This window comes from Monopterus albus, unplaced genomic scaffold (genome assembly GCF_001952655.1).
Source record: "Monopterus albus unplaced genomic scaffold, M_albus_1.0 scaffold19.1, whole genome shotgun sequence".
Classification (NCBI taxonomy): domain Eukaryota; kingdom Metazoa; phylum Chordata; class Actinopteri; order Synbranchiformes; family Synbranchidae; genus Monopterus; species Monopterus albus.
Window position 1 is genome coordinate 1,766,746 of NW_018127899.1, and position 22,164 is coordinate 1,788,909.

The window sequence follows — 22,164 nt, forward strand, 5'->3', positions numbered from 1 at the left end:
GGGTGAGCTGGATCAGACCCCTGTCTCAGCAGGACAAAACACTTCACGATACTGTGAGAGAGGAAAATATGAAGGCAGAAGGAAAGCAGTAAACCCAGAGAGCAAGCAGAGAATGTGAGAGAGCAAACAGCAGCCAGCACCGAGCTCCCCCTGTGTGTGGCTTTTTTTACTGCTTCCTCCCGACCTGGCCGCATCGCTCACCACACCTCCACCACTGGCAAATCATAAACAGCTTAGTCTCTATGCTGGGTTACAGCACGCCAAAACACTTCACAGTCACTGATGGCGACAAGAGGCACTGTGACACGTATCATACCAACAAGCTTCACCACAAAACAAGCAAAAGATTTGTAGTTCTGCTTTTAATCATCATGTAATGAAGCACAGGGACTGTAACTGTCCCGATACTAATCTTTTCACTTATTATCATTACCAGCTTTTCACATTATTTAAACATTTCCAGCATCGGGTTTCCATATGGTTGAATTTTAAGCTGAGCGCTAAAATCTACCAATTCAAAAGGTCTGTCAGCGATGATTTCTCAGTGAAATTCAGAGAACAAAGACTATTTCTAAGACCTATGAAAACAAGCTGCGGACTTAAATTGGAGAATTAAGCGTGTAATTACACTATGTTCAAACCATCTACACAACCCGAGTTCAGATTGTGGACGCTGTTAACACTGGTTCTTATCAAAAGCTGTTGTCTCGACAGAGCTACAGACGTTACTAATAACATTAGTGCAAAAGAGTATTTATTAATATAAATTATATTTACATGACAAAGTGTATTTGAGGCAATATGTAGCACAAGTTGGTTTTACGTGGCATTATGGAAAGATGCAAACAGATTACAATGAAAAATGTTCTTATGCACACAAACACACACGGGTCTTACAACAGAGGAGCGCCATCTGTTTTCATAGCTGCAGCTGTCTAGATTGGATCCAATATCCATATTAACCCACACACACACACACACACACACACTCACAAAGGGAATGTCTGCTGGCTGTACAGCTGGATAGGAGGTGCAGAGGGACACAGAAAACATTTTGGTGTTACACACAAACACTCACTTTGGCGCCCATCCAAACTGTGACTAGCCCACTGACCCCTGAGAAAGACCACCGTGGTGGACATTTATATCACACACAAATATGTACATTCACACACGCGCGCACAGCAGTCTTGGAGGCAGTCTGGCTCAGTGTGCGTTTGTGCTGCAGTCAGAGAGGGTGAGGTCATTCTCAAGTGAAATGGACAGGTGATCCCTCCACCCCGTCCCTTTCCATCCTCCGGCTCTCTCCGGATGCTCGCACCTCCTTAAGTATCTGGGACTGGTGTAGGAGACACTCCTTCAGCTTGTCCTCAGTCAGGGTCAGACGCTCCTCCAGCACTGAAACAGTCTGAGAAGGTGGGGTGAGAGGGCATAACACAGTCACTGTCAAGCAGTCATACACTAATTACATGAAGAAAACAAAGAGTGATGCCTTGACATCAACCCTGTACAGATGTCCCAGCATGCTCTGCTGCTCAGGACCACATGTCACTGAAAAATTTGTGTCCTCTAGTTGTAGGTCCTCACTTTGTCTCAACTGTTGTTTTAGCAGTTATTGTGGTGGAAGTGCAGTGTATATACAAGTTGGAAACAAAACATACAGTAAGAGCGGAACAAAGCCAGAAAACACAGTGTTTTTTTAGGACTGTGACCTTGATGCTGAGCAGCACAGCTCTGATTATGAAACTGTAAGGGGTAATAGTCTTTTTCGATGAGAAAGTGAAATCTGATTGTTGGATATTGCTTAGGGGGCATTTTGATTTGTGCGAGTAAACTGACATGGACATTCAAACTTGTAGGAATATTAACTTTCAAATCCAAGCTGTCGGCGCACCGCCCACACCTTCATATTCATTTTCCTGATGTTTTTAGGGGATTTCACCCCTACTAGTCTTCTCAGGTGACAGCTTGGACCTTTATCAATAACTGACCTGCGTGAGAATATCCAGCTGTTGAACAATGTGCCGCAGGACGGTGTCCAAACTCGACGGATGACCAGAGGGGACTTCCAGTGGGTGCGTCTGCCCTCTTTCCTCTTCCTTGTCTTCTCGCCTTCCTCTTCCTCCCCTGTCTGCCCCAGCCTGGCTGCCAGCAGTGGAACCCGTCCTACTGGCACTTTCATCCTCTCTCCATTCTCCCGCTCTTGAAGTGGTGACAATACGTGTCGGCAAACCATCGGAGTGTCGACTGTTGGCGGCAGACTGCGTGGTCATCGAGTGTGTCTGACCTGTTAAGAGCTGGATATGAAAGAGAGAAAGAAAGACTGGTTTTCAGCTGTGACATTTGTGTGGGTATTTTCTTTGACGCTAGAGCTGAACTCAGGTCTGCTATAAATTTTACCCTCATCAGCCACACAATCAAATGTATCGCACAAGAAACCCACATTAAAATCGAAATCACCATTGAGACTACTGATGTTTAACTGAGGACATGCCACTGAAACAAATGGGCTCTCAAAATAATACTCCATTAAAAGCACCCCGAGAGTCTAGCCTGCTTCAACAACCTGCCAGAAATGTACAGGAAGCAAAGAGCGAGAGACGACCAGAAACAGATTCAGTCACTTCAACGGTAAATCTGCAGCTGAAGCCTTTGAAATAGCTTGTCTTCAAAGTTTCAAAAATGCTTAAGTTGTTAATAATAATAATAATAATAATAATACCAATAACACAGCACCCTGCTTTGAAATGTTAATAAATAAAAGAGGGGGAGAGAGGAGTATTAATTAGCCTGACTAACATGCAATAGTGATACATAATGCTGTGCAGGGCTGGCCAACATCCTGTCTCATTGTTCTGTCAGTGGAGCAGGCCTTGAGCCTGTTGGCAGACAGAAGGAGCTGGATGACTCACACTGCTGGATTACTAACTGAATGTAAGACTCTGTGACCGAATGAATAACTTGAAGTCAAGTTCACAAGGTCATCTGCACTCCAAGGCAGAGAACAAACCTGAAAAAATCTATGTGCACTTCATTTTTTGTTTAACCATGACTTTCTTCAGTAGAGTGTTCTTGACAAAATGATTTCCCCTTTTCATCAGTCAAGAAAAATCCATGGCAAGAAAGGAAAAAAGAGAGATCATTATGTTCAGTTTAACCAAGGACACATTCTTCTCGTACATCATTTATCTGGGGAGTGATGACTGAGCATGACTTCACATTTAAATAGTCTCGCACAGGCACCCCAGTGGGTTTGTAGTACAGACACAGTGTTCTAGTGGTGGCTGCTGAGAAGCCCGTCTAAAACACAAAGTGTTGAAGTGCCACGGTCAGCAACACCTATACAAACATTTGGGAGTTTGGCATTCACAGCAGGGACTTTCTAGGCACTAGTCACTGCTTTAACTTAATTTGCTGGATAATTTAAACTTAGTTTAATTGTGTAGCCAATTAATTGTCTGAAAAATTCTAAAAGGCGCATTATGACTTCCCAGGGGAACAAACTGCTTGCTTTATGCAAACAACAGTCCAAAACCCAAATATGTTGCATTTAAAAGATCACATTTAAGAGGCTGGAACCAGTGAACATGTGACGTTTTCATAAAGGACTTTAATTGATCAATTTTAAAATTGCTTTTAAAATTCCTTTGCTCAGTGTCCAACAGTGACCCTTTCAACAGCTGTGATCAGAATCTACAGTCTAATAATCTGCAGCAAATGAAGCAAAGTTGGGCTTTAAACCAAAACAATAGGAGCCTCTTGTGTAAAAAGTGGAAGGGGGCAGGTGGTGCATGGAGACCATGAAGAGAAGCAGAAAGGGGGGGAATGAATGAGGGATGTGTTAGGAGGATGGAGGAGGAAGGAAGAAGAGGAGGGTGTCACACATTCCTGGCCTAATACATGGAGCAATCGATTCCAGCTCGTTTCCTGAGCAATGTCCTCACTTCAAAGAGAGAGTGGCGGGAGGCAGAGAGGAAGGAGGGATGGCAGGAGAAGTAAGTGTGTGTGTGTGTGTGTGTGTGTGTGTGTGTGTGTGTGTGTGTGTGTGTGCAAAAGAAGAAGGAGGGGGGCTGCTCTTAAGTCCTGAGTGGAGGTGAACAAAGTCGTCAGTGTGTGGATGGTGAGTCTCTTTGCTCAATCTTCTATTTTCTTCTCTCTGTATCCCTCCACCCGCTTCCTTCTTTGTCACATCTGGCAAACATCTGCTCAGCTCATTTGTGCTCAAGCAGATCCAGACCTCCATTCGTCTGCAACCCCCCCGTCCGGAAGTTTGGGTGCAATCAGACGCTCAACGACAGGGTACCCTGGCTGGCATGAGTGTCAGGCTATGCACACACATATAGGTACATTCATGAAAGCACACAAACAGCAGATTATATAAAACGAATGATCTCTGCAGCAGAAACTGGGCAAATAAAGAGTAAGGAAGTAAGAATAATACAGGCTCACATAATCTAATGTACCGACTAAAGCCCAATTAGTTCCAGCAAAAGAGGACATTGTGCCACTAAAACAAAAATAAGTAAAACAGGAGATTAACTAGGGGCAACTCAGTTTCACCGTAATGCCATAAAAAGCAATATCCCCATGATAGTCTGATGCTCATAATATGACTGCTTGACCTTGAAACCTTCTGCTGGTATTCAGAATAACGCTGACATCATTATTAGTTCAAAAGTTATTCAAGAAAAATTACAGACATGACAATCTTGTTGGTTTAGGGATAAGCCAGGGACTTCAGTGAGTGGAAAACAGGCACCTCATAATTACAACAGTCAGTTCTGAGATAAAATCATTTTTACTAAGCTCTACAGAAAGATCAGGGGTCCTGGTTCACTGTACCCACTGTCAGTAGTGGCAAGAATGGCCAGGAACTGCTTGTTGCCAGCCGGGGTTTTCTGTCTGATGGGAGATGAGTGGGTGGCAGCGCACAGCAGTGCATAAACTAGCATGCTAGTGGGAAGATGTGACAATGTCCCAGTACTGAAGTGAAGCAGCAACATCCACACTGTCTCTATGAGATGTTGGGAATGGAGCAGTGCTGAATGGAGCATCATTATCTTCTGTTAGATACAGACGCTTAGTGCACAGTGTTTGGCAAGAGGCTATCCAGGTGATGAGGGGATGCTGCTGGAGTGAAAACAATGAAAAACCCCTATATTTTTGATTCAATGCAGCGGGTATGCTTTGTGTAGTGAGGCAAGTTGACAAATGTTGGGGCCCGGGCCCCTTGCCCCCCTTCTCATGTTTCTAACACTTTCTAAGTATCCAAACCAGTCCGTCCAGATGCACATCTGAGATTGGTTCCTCAGCTGCTTGCACCTGTTTCTTGGCCTGCCTCCCTCCCTACTGATTGGACCACCACAGCTTAGTTCCCATTCTGTTGTGATTGAATATGAGCAGCTCACCACTTTGCCTTGGTTTTCTGTTCTTTTGCTGTACTGCGTCTCTTGTTAATGTTCGTGATTACTTGTGTACATTGTACTTTTTCCATATAGTGATTACTTGTTGCTATTTACTTGTTTTATGACACTTGTTTTGTAGTTTCCGCCATGTTAATATTTGAAATTCTGTTTCTTAGATCTGTTTGGACCTTTTGTTCTCTTTTATAGCCTGTTTTTGTTATTTTCAAACCCCCCAATCTTTGCTAGCCTCCAACACAGGGTTACTTGTGCTGCTTCCCTTTTCTGGGTCGTAACATTATTCACTGCTAACATGGCAGAGAAGTCACAGAGGCTGTGATGGTTTCAATCAGAGGGGTCCAAATTAGCCTTCCTTCCGTTTCTAAATCAAATCACAGCTGTCTGATCAAAAACCTGATTACCATGAGCACTAGCATTAGCTGTGCTTGAAACCTTGCACACTGTGACCCTCACATTAAAGAGCTGTTTGATCTTAACTGAAGGGCCTCTCTGATGTTGTGCCTCCCTCACTACCTGAAGCCACACACTCACCTTCAAAACAGTCTGTTTATTAGTTAACACAGAAAATCTCCTTGTGATGAGCAGCGGTCTTCTGGAGCTCATTCTGTACGCTTCACTCATTCAGAGGTCAGCTATGTGCTGTAAATCTTTTTGAAACCAAGCTTGTCATTTTCAAAACATTTAAGTATTCTATAAATACATAATAACTTCTTGGCACTAAGTGAAAATTTACATATAAATATTTAAATCAAGTGTAAATGAGCAGGGTGAGCAGTGTCTGTCACATCGGTCAGAGCATCCTGTTCACTGGAGAGAACACAGATGGGCTCTCAGCCTCGTGATGCTTAGTGCTCACACTGAGCTGTCTGCCATCGTGATGCCAAGCACTGGCTGTGTTTACATACTGACCATAATGCAACAGATATTGTAAGCACCACTTCAGACAAGAGCGTTTCAACACCAATTCTATAAAGTGACACATAATAATTTACTGACACAATGGATGTATTCTAATGAAAAGGATGAATGATATAATCTTTTTGCTGGGGATGTAACGATACCAAAAACCTCACAGCATGATATTTATCATGATATAAAAAAAAAAGAAAGAAAAAAAGAAAGAATGGCCCCTTACTAAATAATAAATCATTTTTGTACAATTTATATAAAAGATAATACAGAAGTCAGTAGGAGTGTTTATATGAAATAAAATAAAATATTATTGCAACATCTGGATCTTGTAAACAAAACAAGTCATACTCACAATTTGAACTTCAGAGCTTTAGTAATCAATGTCCTCATCTTCTGAAACCCCTACTATTAAAACAATAAAAAAATGAAACCATTGAAGTGAATTACAGTAATCCTAGTGTGTATCTCTCACATAAGCTCTCCACTCCTTCCTGTTACAGACGGTGGGTGTAGCACTGGTATGGGTCTGTGATGACAGGGAGCGTTTCTTGGTCACAGGATGCTATATAATGCTGTTAATAAAGCGAGCTGCATGGAGGGAGGAAATCCTTGTTAAAAATCAAAGTAGGCATTAGCTGGCCCTGACCCTCCACCCTGGTTTCACTTTCCTATTCACCACACACCCAAATACAACTCATACAGCTGGAGTCAGTCTCCAGAATTCTTTCCTTGATTATTAACAGCAGCCACTGCCCTGCTCAACACACAGTCACATAGAGGCAACCCCCTTGAACCCCAGGACTTTCTAAGCTGGTGTTAAGGCCAAAGGCAGCTGGATTTAAACAGTGCAAGGGGCTGCACTGGTGTCGATGCATGTAAAGGGTGGCCAGTCAGATTAATTAATAACTACTACATGTTTCTGTAGCTCCTCTGTGCACTGTTTGTACACCAAACCCGATACAGGCACAAGCACAAACCTCGTGAGATGCTACGCTTTTACCTCTCCACACAGAAAGCGTTTTCTATGCAGAGCTCACACTGCAGACAGAATACCATTCTGTCAAATGTTTCAATCCACACTGAACCTGAGAAATCAAAATCAGAAAATCCTGGTTTTGTAACAAAGGTTTGTTTTCAGTCTGAATGTCCACCTTATAGCAGCAGTAATAGTAGCAGCATTAATATTCAACGTACAGACAGACTGCAGAAAGCTACAGTCAAATCAGATTTCACTGTCTTCAAAAAGTAACCTGCTTCCTGTGTGTAAGGAGCAGAAACACACACATCCTCCTCCCTTGACCTTTAACAGGAAGTCAGTAGGAAGGCAGAAGTGGCAAGAGATCTGAAGCCCCTGTTTTCTGTCAGTCCTGCCAAGACACCACATCAGAGGATTCATTTTCCATTCATCCCTCTCACATCTAATTGCCATGTAACCTGGTACTGAATCCGCACCTGCACCACGGCGTTGCAACTCTTCAAGCAAAACACGCGCACACGCACACACAGTTAAGGATGTTCACACCCACACAAGTGACACACCAAAACAGGCACACATGGAAAACAGGCAAGCACGTGCTCACATGAACACACAACAGACACAATGCAACTATAATTGAGCTGGAACCACAGATCCGATCTAACAGGATCTTTGTGAGAGATGCGGCAACATTGATATTTTTCTTTTAAACGCCTGAGCTGAGAGATGAACAGGAAGCTGAGAGGAGAATAATGCGCCTTTGAGGAAGTGGATACATCCACTTTTTTCTCTCACCCTCCTGCTCTCGCCTCTATCTGTCTGTCTCTGACATCCGCACGGCAGCCACCCACACACTCAGACGAAAATATCCTGCTTGGCGGCAGACTGCCATTAAATACAGTTTTCTGACTGCATCTCACACACACGAATGGGGACGGTAAATGCCTCAACTACTGGCCAGTTAAAGAAAAAAACATATATATATATATATAAAAAAGCCTCGATAGCACCTCTGTGATATTAACAACTATTTTTTTCTATCAGGATATAAGATGACGGGCCAACAAAGTGAGAGATATAGAATAAAGTGATCTGAGTAAGATGGGAGACAGTCTGGGTGGATGTAGAAACAGAGCATTTGAAAAAGAAAGAGGAGGAACAATGTATATTAGTGTGAAGAATGAAATCAGCCCTCTGACCCACTTCTGCTGGATGTATGAGTGGGTATCTGTCACCAAATCCCACCAGGAATGAAGAGGACTCATCATCCGGCACTGCTCGGCTCACGAAGAAAAAGGGGCAGAGAGATGGAAAGAAAGAGAGAGGTGCAACATCATCCATCCAATCAATCTTACTGCTCATAACCAAGAGCAAGATATTCCTAATTTTAGTAGAGGAAATGGTGAACGTGTGGATGTAGGAACACTGAAAAGCCTGAAAGCACTAAGCAGCAGTGAATGGCCCTAAAGAAGAGGATGAAATGCACTGTAGCTGAGATTGCGCTTCTAATCCAGTAACACAAATCTCATGCATAAAGGTTCAGGTGAACATGGAGGTCACGAGGTTCTTGTTGGACATGTTAACGAATATATAGTACTTTCAAAAACAATGGTCTTTTCCCCACATAGCAGTTCAGCCACTTTAAACAAGAATGCTTCTGAGGCCAAAATATAATAATACAAATGATAAATATTACATTGCAAACCTGCTGCCATTCATTTAATGTTTCAGCCATTTTAGAAAGGGGAGAAAGATGCTTATGTTTCCATTCCCCTGTAGCTTAATGGGTAGAACACAGGCAGTTACATTGACAGGGTCACAAGGTCCCACTCAAAAAATGGATGCAGTGTTAACAATAGAGCGCTCAGGATGAAAGCCTCCTCTGAAAAGGGTCACCCAGTATTCATTAAATATGGTCAAGCACTGACAGCGTTGGTGTGGAAACAGGCTTTGTTGCCCACGAAGTGGATCATTTTGGGACCACCAGACAGCAACAGCTATTCCACCCTCTGGTCTGAGGACGCCCTCCCCTTAAAGAGGGATGAGTTACACTGGAGGACAAGTTGAGATCCGGACCACTTCCTGATGAAAAGCCATCATTATAGAGGGCGAATACCCAAACTGAACCAGACAGGACCTGTTGGTACCTGAGGGTTTGGGTCAGGTTCAGAAATATGCTGCCCAATCCATACCTGACCTCATTATCACCAGTTGTCTGGCTCAAAAACAACAGACTAGTATTCATAATAACCTGACTAATAACCCTTGATTAGTTTGCATAAAGGGACTTTCTAAAGGTTTGTTTGAGAGTATCAGATGCAAATGTCAAAATAAAGAGCATGCATTTATGAAAGTGTATTTCACTGGTGGCGGTCAGATGCAGCCCTATGGTAACATAATGCTTAAATGGTAAACTAATGGGAGTCAAAAGCTAACAATTGTAACTACACAGCACAGACTGCAACTGAAATCAGATCAGAACTGACAGGCCATACGTATGTGCAGGTGGCCTAGTGGATCTGTAATCAGATCTCAGTGTCACTCTGGTGTAAATGTAATTAGTCCAGCCCTTCTTGCCTTCATCAAAATGTGTCTGCCTGTGATCCGGTGTTCCTGTGCCTAGTTTCAAGAGGACAGTCCAGCCGATTATATATTAACATCATGCCAGAGATGAGTCATCATCATGTGACACAGATGTTAACTTCCTGCAGCTCCAATAAAAAACAGTAATGCAGGCTGTAACACAGACAAACACAAACAGTACACCAACACATTTGTACACATGCCAGATGAGAAACACTTACTTGTTTACCATGTGGAACTTTCAGCCACTTGTGATGCTGGAGCAATTTTTGTCACATCTTGTCTTCACTTAAATGTTATAGACAAACACACTGCAGGTGACAAGTACATGCTGAATGTTGTGTACCTGAATGACATGAAGTAACAAGTTCATAGTGTTTGTAATATAAAAATAAAATCTGAATGGCCACATGAAAACAAAACCTAATCTACAGTTTTAATGGTACTGCATATCTTATTGCATATGTGGAATACAAGTGTGAAAATGTTTCATCTGCCATTGTAAGGTTTTACTTTGCACTGCTATCAGTGAAAAACAGCTCCAGGAGCCACAGCAACTAAACTCAGGCGATTCAACAGCAGCTAAAATAATTTTATGCAATCCAGTCATTAAGTAATAAAGAAATCGTTTCTCATTCTCTTTAGCTCTTCCTTACTGTTGTATTATTTCATAGCTACAAAGTGGTTTTGAAAGGGGAAATCCTCTTATTTTTGTAACTGCTCCCCAGAGAGGTCAGAGGTCAGGGTCAGAAGAAGAGCAGTACCCCATAAATAAACAGTGCAGGATGTTCGCTACCACGGGGACTTTAAACTGAAACATGACTCTCCAAGTTCATGTGTTAGTAGATGGATATAATCAATGTTGCACATATGGATAAGATTTAAGAGTGACCTTTCTACCAAACCATGAACTAACAGCCTTACACAGTGCAAAACATGAGGTAACAGGATGACTTAAGGCACGCACAATTAACAAAATTAAATGAAAACCAACTATTTAAATCATCAACCCAGACACCAAGGAACATTTTCTTTTTTCCTGTAACTTTCAGTTCCTTTCTTTCTTTGGCTCTTGTACATCCTATGAGTCAGTCATCAGCTCTGGTTCCTCTTGTTCCATTGCTCCCTCATTTTGTTTCTCCCCATCTCTTCTACTATACTTCCTCTTTATACTTCCACTTTTCTCTCCGTTACGTGCCAAATGGCACTGGCTCTTTTGGTTATCTGATTCCCTGTGTTCCTCGGAGTATGCCTGCAGTACCCATTTTCTAATCGTCCCACTATGACGCGTTTGACTGAACAACACAGACACAAAAAGGAGAAGACAGGCTTTGTAATCGGTGTCTGTTGTTTGGTTACTGTCATAGCAACAAACTGAAACAATACTCAAAAAGTTGCAAAATTCCTGTTTGCTGTGATTCATTACATTGAACTTGCAGCTTTGAGTTCCATGGTAAACGTCTCTCCGTTTCCATAACTTGTTACCTCAGATTGTGTGGTGAGTGTCTTGATCTTTAAAGTGAGCGCTGCCTTTTGAAAGTTATGTTCATAAAATAAGAAAACAAATGTGTAAGTGGTACGAAAAAAACCCAAGATATTCCAGTGTTATGTGAGGCAGAAAAGTTAAACAAACACTGGAAAACCACCTAGTATTCAACCAATCTAAGCATTAACGGTGTTGATTTGTGCCTACAGCTTTAGTATAGCATTCATTCAAACCAGAGGTTTTTCTTCAGTCTCGTTCCCACCAAAGTCTCAAGTGGAGGCAAATCCTTTCACAGTGAGGAAGTGAATGAGAGTCATTGTGGCTTTGCATGGGATTAGCCCATTTTGAAGTGCTTTAGTAAGATTTACCCACATTTTAACGGACATTCCAACCCATACATACTCGAGCTGAATAAAATCATAATCCATGGCAATGAAATAAGGCCCTAGGAGGCATGATGCAACAGAAGAAATTTCAAGTGTTCATTGATCTTCCTCAAGTGTAAGTGCTGCAATTATTGAAATCTGGAAAATACATAAGAATTGTGCCCAACGAGTGACCATGAACATACAAAAACAAGCAAATGTAATTCTTAAATGCCACGAGCGGATACAGTGAATGATGAACCTGCTAAAACACAGGAGGTGAAAGTGAGGCAGGTGCATTAGCATAGCTCTACATGGTAAATGGTCTTATACTTCCCAGTTATATCAGCTCAAGGTGCTTTCACACTATTTGGCCATTCGCACTCCCAAGCACTCACCGGTGTCATCATCGGTGGTCATACCAAAGTAACAGCCTCCCTGCAAAGATGGAGGTTGGACGTTTCTTTAGCATGAACAAGCTTGACATGTAATAGAAATAAATCACAGTGTTTTCCCGAGGTTTCACTACTATCACCATAACGAGCATGGATTTAGTAGATGAACGGGAGCAGCTGCTTTGCAGGGAGAGTGAAGACGTTTCATTTTTGCATGTTTGTTTACTGTTGGATTCCATTGTACATATCAAGTGTTTGTCTGCAATGCTCAACCTTGTTTGTGTGAGATGGAGAGGGAGGGGCACTCACACACACACACACACACACACACACACACACACACACTACAGAGCAGAGAATCAGAGCTCTGAGTCAGCTTTACTTGTCATCACTACATCTAAAAATATCCTGGAACCACTAAACTTTTGGTTGAGGTGTCTTTGTACTTGGGTTCTTTGACAACAACTGCATTCTCGAGAGAAGCCATTCTCCTCCCAACCCATTAAAAGACTGCTGCTTTTGATGGCGACGAGAGGAGCTGATATAACTGGGATATACCAGTACCATCCACGAATCAACTCTATCCTCTCATCATCCATTTAAACCAAGATGACAAATATTACTTTGTAACATGAGCTTGCTTTAGCAATTGAACCTGTGCTCAGTTTTAGGAATTTCAGGCCCAGGTATGTCTCTGATTGTCACAGTGGAAGCGACCAAGACTTCCGGAATTTGGAAGTCTTGGTCGTAAAGCAAGAAATCTAACTAGAAGGCACACTAAAATTGTAGTAGAGTGATGAGAAAATATCTAATCACATGACACTGCTGTCCAACTGCAGGTGACAAAGCACTGGGCAGGAGTGAGTGATGTGCTACAATAATTTTGACAAATTAGGTTTGCCACTTTGCCCACACAAGCACTTTGCTATGATGAGGAGGTATCCTGATTTAATTAGTGCTGTTAGCAATACATCTGTTCCACTTCACTAATGCTGAAGCAGCATTAGATGAGAGTGTAATAGTTTATGCTGCAGTGGAAATGACCTGGAAGCCATCTTCATATATCGAGATTTAAAATCCTCTAAATTGTTAAAATTTTTGGATATAAGACTGCTGTGTTTATGTATAAAGCCAGGAACAATTTATTACCTGGTGGAATTCAAAACTTATTTAATGAAAGGGAAGGGGGATACAATTTAAGGGGTCAGTTAAATTTAAAAATTCATGCTATACGTACAACCAAAAAAAGATTTTGTATTTCCATAAGTGGTGTAAAACATGGAACATTGTGGGTGTGGTGTATGAATGTTAACACTTTGTAATAATTCTTTAGTATATTACTTGTGTGGTGTAGAAGAGAATTATCTAAGAATGTAATTATGTAAGAATGTTAATCTGTAATAATTCTGTAGTATATTACTTGTGTGGTGTAGAGGATAATTATTTATATAGAGATATTGCTTAGGATTTAAAAGTTGTAAAATGATGTCATGGGGTAGGACTGGATAAGTCTGACTTCTTCCTACTCCGCTCAAGCATGTACTAGGTATAAGTAAATTGATATTGGATTATTATTGTTGGATATGTGTGAAATTACATGTGTTGACATAGCAACTTTTACATGCTTGAATGAATAATTCAAATCAAAATGACATATTAGGTTTACTAACTGAAATAATCCAGAAACAACTCAAAACGCCAACCTGTGGAAAACACTTGATAACAGGTGGCTAAATGAATGGCATACAAGGCCAGCTGACTGGTTAGAGAGGCCGTCAAAGTAGAAGGAGCATGGCCGCCCCTGAACTGCATCACAGGAAGGGAGCACTGAAAGTGGGGAGGGGTGAGAGGGGTGTTTGTTGGGCTGCTTGATTGGCACTTGGAAAAGTGGGGGGTTAGAGGTCATGCTGTGTGTCTGCCCTTCACACAACAGGCAGGAGGGAGCAGTGAGAGCTGCCCCAGGCCCCTGCAGCCACAGGTGGGCTTTGTGGTCTGTCATCACGGGCCCTATAGCACCGAGCTGACTCTCAGCTCTCAATCAGGAACAAACAACTTTTTCCGTCTATACATTTCCATGTGTAGGCCTATATGTGCCTGTGTGATTCTCCTGTTAAAATCAGAATTAGCCATTGTTTTGTGTAGATGCTCAATATAATGATCATGCAGAGTGGTGGCAAGTAACAGCGGCAAAACAAAGGGATTACAAATGTATTGTCATGCCCAAAGCTCAATTCAAGTGGAACAAGACATGTTCGAGCCATTTCTCTATGCAGAGAAACAGTATCACCCAGAACGTCCCATGAAATGAGCTATGAGTTAGTCATTCAAAAGCAGAGGCAGTGCCAGGGTTGTGTAGATGACTGTTAGATGAGTTCACTGTCAAGCAGTGCTTCAGATGGGTGGTGGAGGCGGGTGCTTGTGAGAAGAAGGAGAACCTACTTTTCAAATTTCTGGAAATCTGGTGGTATTAGCTGGCAGAGAAGGTGCTAACTGGGTAAACCCAGTGATATTCTGGCACTCACCCACCTCCTCAAACATCAGTCATTTTTATAATGCGGGCATTGTGTATAAAAAGCACAAGGGATTTTACATCAGATTCTTATCTACATCAGCATTCATGACCAGAACAGAAGGGTGTCCAGGTTCTGCCTGATTTTGTGCAAATTTTTTGCCTGTAAATATGGTCCTGATAACTTATCACACAAATGACACTGCAGGACCACAACAGGATCAAGTTATCCTGGTTAGCCTAGTCCTTTATTTCTGAAGTAGCTTTGATTTAAGGTCTTTTCACAGTGGATGTAAATTTTTGGGTTAGGGTTAAATGACTGAACCCTGAATGAATGACTTTTACTGCTAGAGAACAATCCATCACATGCATTCTCCTCATCAGCCCTGCACAGACATCAGGCCAACAAAACATATGTTAAAGAAGAGACTGAGGCTGGTGTGTTTTGCTAGTTTGGCCCACTCGACCACAAACTACCCAGGGGTGTAGGGATGTTAATGCATGACCTTACATGCTAAAGAATCACCTTGGTTCTACAAGTCACTCAAGAAACTAAAGGGAACCCAGCCTGACAAATAATAATAATAAAAAAAAACTATTTCAGCTGTGTTTAGGACACTGTGTGTTTGGGAAGGAATCTATGATATATTGTATTCAGCTGTTATCTTAAGGAGAGAGGAATGCATACTAGAGCTTTAAAGAAGACTTTCCAGAGGAGGGAGAAGACTCAACGGGCAAACGTTTGAGAACCAGAGGAAACATTTAAAGTCAAGGAAAACATTTCAGACAGTAGAGCCCTTCTCATTTTTAATCTATCACCACCAAAAGGGCCTGGGATTCAAGACAAACAAGCCAAACCTTCAAGCCCACTCTGTTCTGAAACAGGTGGATCAACAGATTGTCAAGTGTTTCCTCCTGGATGCTTCAAAACACAGAGGCTATTGTATTTAACAGTGAGTTGTATGAACACAGGAAATGTGGCCTATCATCAATGGAGCAGTCTGCTTCATACTGCAGCCAGTAGAGACAGAGAGGGGTAGTTTCACTCTGGGTGCAAATTTTGGATAAAAGACCTACAATTAAAGTTCTCTTGTGTATGGCTCCGGTATCACATGCAGTGTCACAGTACACTTTACAGTCCCAACCTAAGCTCTCATAAGGTGCATCTAGAGTCAATGCAAAGTGAATTTTCACCTTCATTCAGTCACACAAATTTGAATGCTGGATGATGTGTGTGCAAGACAGTGAAAAGAAGAACAGGGAAGAGAGACAGGCGGAGGAGAGGCGTCACACAGTTTCGCAATAAGCCCACGTTTTTGTTGCTGACAGTTTAACAAATTGCATGTACAGTTGCAGTGCACAGACGTCTACAACTCATATTCTACAATTGCACCATCCGTTCAAGTTTGCTTTTGTTCAGCCTGAACACTCCTTAAAGCTATAATAGGTATCTTTTTTCAAATATTTGTGTTTTAGAAATCTGCTCCAAACCAGGTCTTAATGTGGAGAGGTGCTGTCAAAACCACTGCACTGGCAGCAGTGCATTTTACTGTCACCATTTGCTAAACTCTTAATGGTACAGGAGCTAAATGTCCTATCAGATGCTGCTCCTCACAGGCAACCTGCTGAAGTAAACAACACTTTGACCACTTTGATAAGAACATACTATATGAAACTGTGAGGAAAAATAAAAATCACCCTAACAAAACCATTTAAATTCAAAAGAAAACTTTAAAGACACTACATCTCTGACATCTAATCTAATTGATCCCTGTTAAGTGCAGGAGCATCACTGTGTCACTTGCTGACCAGACTTCTCGTCTCCCTGAGAGGAGCCATTCCAAACACAGGTCTTGTTGTGTGTCACAAGATTATTGGATGTGTTTCTTAAAAAGGACCGTGGCTGTCAATTCAGACCAAGGCTCTTGAAGTGGTGCAACTGATTCATCAGAGCAGCAAAGGGACTTTCTAAGAATAACTAACTGTAGAGAGGGAAAGAAACGGCTGACTTCCTTTAACTAGGCTCACTTAAGTGTTCAAATATAGCTGGTCACAAGGGAACTTGTGGCACAAAGGTTGCATGCGGGCCTATTCACAGAGAGCTGTAGTGGGTCAGAGGGAGGACATTTATACATGATGGGCTCTTAAAACTGCATCCTCTCTCAGTTTCCTCATAAATCAGGTTCATCATGTGAAATAAAAATTAATTTGATGGTCAAGAAGCACTGTTACCCAGTGTTGATCTTTAGTTTTATGTTATTGCTGCAATGATGATGCAAATGATTATGTAATCTGAGATGCTTTCTTAGTTTGCTAGTGTCAGAAATCACAGTTTCAATTATTACACTTTGAAAAAAAACTTGTTAGTCCTCCTGGTACAGTTTCTGGAGTGTGATGTGAATGTTTTTAAGGAAACAAACCAAAATGTGTTAAAAAATTTTTTTTACTGTAATCAATTTAAATATGGCTCTCAACAGCCAACAATAGCAAGGAGGCTCTTCTACAGTATTTCTGGTGAATTAAGTACCACTCAAATAGCACAAAACAAAAGTGCATTCATTCTGCAATGTCTGAAAACTGACAATGTATCTTCCATTAATGTAGAAGATTGTTTCCCAGCAACATCACATTCATGCGTGAACTGTCGAATATTAATGTAGCAACAAGCAGCCAGCTGTAACACTACCATTCACAAGGTGTACTGTTCTCCTGAATGGAAGTTACATAAGGCTACACAAGTAGACAGAGTTCACACTTAACCAACTGTGTCAGGGCCAAGAATAATAAACATGGGCGGAAGAAAGAGTGACAGGATGCAAAAAATTCCTGAGAAGGAACTGAGGTCATGTGCCAAAAAGAAGCTACATTTTTTAGTCTAGTGTCTATATTAGGGCTGTTACTTTTCACAACCATAATCTGGTTATGAAAAGTAACTAGCAGCTAAAGTAACTAAATGTAGTGGAGTAAAAAGTACCATATTTGCCTCTAAAATGCAGCCAAAGTATGAAGTAGTGTATAGTACACTCAAGTAAAGTACAGATATCTCAAAATTATACTTAGTACAGTATTTGAGTAAATGTTCTTTCCACCACTGTTTAGAACAGATTTTAAAAAGTATGATTAATTTGCGATTAGCAAGTTAACTATGGATGTTCTCACAGGAAACTGCCAACAGAGAGGGGTATGCTCACGAGAGATTGGACTGAGCTGCACTGACACACAAACTCCTGCTAATCAGCTTTAGCACTTAAGCTAATACCAAAGCTAATACTGCAAAGCACCTGTGGGAAACTCATTTGCCATTCAGAATAACCCCACTGATTATTGCTAATTGTTCCTTTGTAAGACAATGTGAGCTCCAGGCTAACGCTGATCTCCCTCTCAGACTATGCTGGTGACCTAACCTTTCCCATGTTCCCACACATACCAGGTTTACAGTCACCACAAAACCCTTAAGCGTCTTTAAATAAGAATCTTACATTTGAACCTCGACACATCATCAAACAAAAAACAACAACGCAACAAAAAGCTTTAGTACTTTGAATCTAACATAATAAAAATTGTTTTGTACAGAGACGATAAACTTTTGGCATAAAAATTGCATTTCTTGGCTAAGTCTGTATCTGGCTAAGACAAGACCTTCTCAAAACATCAAAAATGTATCAGCAAAGTATCTTATAGAGATGTCAATGAATAGCCAGGTATCTATTGATTGCCCTGCTTAGAGTATAGATGCATTTTACTGGTGCCAGTGATATAAATGATCTCCAGTGAAGCCTGGAGGTTGTGCAGCAATGTTTGCTATGTTTAATGTGGATGCTATAACAGGTGGGAATAGAAATACTACGAAATTTATTAAATTTTGTTTTGTTCAATTTATGATTCGAGTAACTTGTTAATTTATTGTATTCTTTATTTCTAAATAACAGTTTAATTATGGAAAAAGACCAGTGTATTTCATTGCTGTCAACAATAAGCCAACTATAAATTGGTATCAATTAATGAAATAACCTAAAATTTGCATCCCTAATCTAAAAATAAAATCATGCCACTAAAACACACTACATGCAAAATAAGACGGATGCAAAAAACAGAAATACGTGCATGGTGAGAAAAGAGGACAAGAGGAGATACATCAAACAATAAAAGCCAATTAAAGCCATCCATCAGTGCAGCTGTGGCCACAAATGGGAGATCCAGTTATCCCACTCTGGGGAACAGAGAGATGAATGACTTCCTAACAGGTGGACTTTGAGCTTGAGAGGAGGGGGGGCAGCACCAAGGGCAGGTGTGGTTTAACCTTGGACCGAGGCAGTGTTGAGTTACAGCTGCACCTCAGGAGAAAAACCGGGACCCTGCTGCTTTCTCAACTCCCAGGAAATTAATTTGTTTCCTATCGGTTTCCCAGTTTCTTCCACAATCGCATGTAGGGGGACTCACACATACAGTGACGCACACAGACATACAGTATCTGCAAAGAAGACAAATGTACAAATACTCGCAAAACACACAAAAACTAAAATAAGCAAACACCTCATTCTTGACCATGGGGTTCATGATTAGTCCAGGCAGTATAGTGTAGAAGAACTACTGTACAAACATCTTGAGCCAATGCTGCTACCTGTTGAAAACAACCCACCACACAGCCAAAAATGGCATTAAACAAATCCATTCCTAAACGCACTGTGAGTCCATATTCCTGTCTTAGCTAACCTTCACCCTGATCACTCAAGGTCTGCAGGTAGATGCTTCTCAGAGGGAGGAACAAAGAAAACACAAAACAATGTTTAGAAAAATCAATAATTTGTTTTTCTGCAAGCCGAGACGAGCTAAACAGAAATATGCCCGGCTGGCAGCAGAGCTGTGAGGCGTCTGATCTGCCTACGCAGTTCATCGGGCCACATCCTCTCTGCCTCCACTCGGAGAAAATAGCATCAGCAAGCAACACGGCCAGATACTAAGGTAGCTTGTTATTTCCACACACACACACACACACACACCAGTGGCTTCTTCACACCAGTTTAGCTGCAGATGTAAGACAGATAGGCAGACAGACAAACATAGTGCAGTGAATGCAATTATCCGGCCTTAATGTGTTCTCCTTTAAAATAGTTACTGATTCGGTTAATCTTAGCATAACTATCCAAATAAACATAATTCCAAAAGTAGAGCACCTACTGGAACTGCAACTGTAATGTTCAAATCTGCATACTGTGAAAAACATAAATGTCTTGTCGGAGGTTTCTTCCTTTAAAGGGAGTTTTTCCTCCCTGCTGTCGCCAAGTGCTGCTCAAGGGGGGTTTGTTGGGTGTGTCCTCTATAATAATAATAATTATAATTATAATAATAATGGTAATGTCTAGACCTTACTTTGTAAAGTGTCCTGAGATGACTTTTGTTGTGATTTGGTGGTATACAAATAAAACTGGATTGAACTCGGACGTATACTAGGATAAAACACTGCGGAAAGCAGGTACCGATACAGCAGGCGTAATTTGGGGAACTGTGGAGAAAATGATGTGTGTTGCCAAATGGTCAGAACAGTAAAACTGCCAAACGTCTTTTAGTTTAATGTTGCTCTTCTTAATGAATTTACAAAACCTGACACAAGATATTTTCTTTTTGTCACAGAGTGGTTGTCTTCTTTCTCGCTCTCCTTGAAAGGAATCTTCAGACAAGATGACACCAACAAAGCTCTTTTCTGCTCCTCTTTATCTCATCAAAGTTCTACTTCCTCCCTGATTTCTCCATGCAGGGATAACGACGAGCAAGAAGAAAATACAACATATTATCAGCTGCCTTTCAGGTGTCCCTGTAATATACCTGCCTGTCTATTTTTAAGTCTCCTGCACAGACCGACTGCAGGCACATTCCCAGTAGAGGTGGTGGAGGAGGCATGCAATAAGGGAAGCCCTTAGAGAAAACCAAATGGAAGTAAACAAACACAAACCAATCAAACCAATACAAAGTGTGTGGCCCTCAAGTGACCACCTCCTTTCTATCAATGAACGCTGCATAACACCGGCAAAAAGAGTCAAGGGTAACAAGAGGAGAGATAAGAAGGGTGAGAGGGGTGAGCGGGGGAAAGAAGAGACAGGAATCCAAAGAGAGAATCCTCCTGTATTAGTGATAAGGTGTGCCCTCATTTTGTATTGTTGATGAGGAAGATCGGGTTTTTGGACACTTGTATGCCAGCGCCAAACGGACTGGAGCCACTGCCGGGAGTCTTTCAGTTAAACACTGATCTGCTATGACTCAGCTGTCACTAGGGTTACTGAATAGTCAAGAGGCGTCCTGTAATAGTTACACATGGTCCCATCACATACCTAAAGCTGCCTTAAGTGCTTTCAGCAGCCCTCTGTTCTAGGAAGCCAGGTGTAACGGGACACGTTGGGTCAATAAGATGGGGCAACATGTTTTTTTTTTTGTTTTTTTTTGCCACAACACAAAGCAATGTACTCTGGCAACAAACTGAGTGCGATTTGGAGGTAGATTCTCTTGTTAGATATATTTATTGTTTACCTCTGTCAGCTATTTGCCAAGAAACATCAGAATGATAACTTACCAGAGATGGAAATTCTTGTCTTATAATGAAATCACTGTGCACAGTTTAGGTATCTGATCAGCTCTGGGTGCATTACTCAAGCTACACATGCTGTCTTTGTTTTGTATCAAGACCTGCACCAACCAGGTCTAAAACAATAACCTAAGAGGCTAAAAACTGCACTGGCGTGCAACGTATAATGTTCTCAGTGTGTCGGGCACGACAACAGAGCCACTCGCACCACATGAAGTCATTTCATTTAATGTGGTCTGTACGTCTGCATGGATATCAAACTGGTCTGCAGAGCAGCATGTGCACTACGGTATGAGAGTAAGAGCCATCGTGATTCTGACAGTGAATGAGGGAATTAAATATGAAAGAATGTGCTCCACTGTAATGGAGTGTATGTGTGTGGTGGTGGGGGGTGGGGGCTTATGCAGCCTCTGGGAGCCTGCGTCCTGCTGGAAAGTAAACTCTCCTGCCCTCCGGAGCTATTACTATCTTTAGCTTGTTTCCGTTGTGTCTCGTCACTCGTGCTCTCCTCTGCAGCACTTAAATCTGGTATCTAAGCCTTCTGGGTCATCCAATATCCTGTGCTTCCCCCTGCAAAAAAGGGTGGGGGCGAGCCATCTGTGTAAACGTAGACACATGCACACTGTGCAACTGGAACAAACCTGCACTGCCTTACATATTTCAAGTTGATGGATGCACCTGAGTAATTAAAAATGAGTGCACAGTAAATTTACTACATGCACATATTATCAAGATTATACACTCATCCAAACAGTACAAAGGGAAACTACAAACGAAGCACACACACTCAGAGGCAATTTGTTGCTTTAAAAGCAATCTACTCTTCTGGAAAGGCTGCCCTCCAGACTTTGAAACCTGTCTGTAGATCCATCTATACAGTGCCTTGCGAAAGTATTCGGCCCCCTTGAACTTTGCGACCTTTTGCCACATTTCAGGCT

At 41.7% G+C, this 22,164-nt stretch overlaps 1 protein-coding gene across 1 annotated transcript in view; it reads right to left on the reverse strand.

The window, feature by feature from the left end:
• Positions 1 to 737: 737 nt before the first annotated feature.
• Positions 738 to 22,164, reverse strand: part of poc1b (POC1 centriolar protein B) — a 31,239-nt gene continuing 9,812 nt past the window's right edge. Inside the window, exons 11-12 of the mRNA XM_020593541.1 lie at positions 1,992 to 2,297; positions 738 to 1,408 (exon numbers count right to left, since the gene is read on the reverse strand). Coding sequence (XP_020449197.1) covers positions 1,250 to 1,408; positions 1,992 to 2,297 — 465 coding nt within the window. The 3' untranslated portion in view covers positions 738 to 1,249. The remainder of the gene's footprint in view (positions 1,409 to 1,991; positions 2,298 to 22,164) is intronic.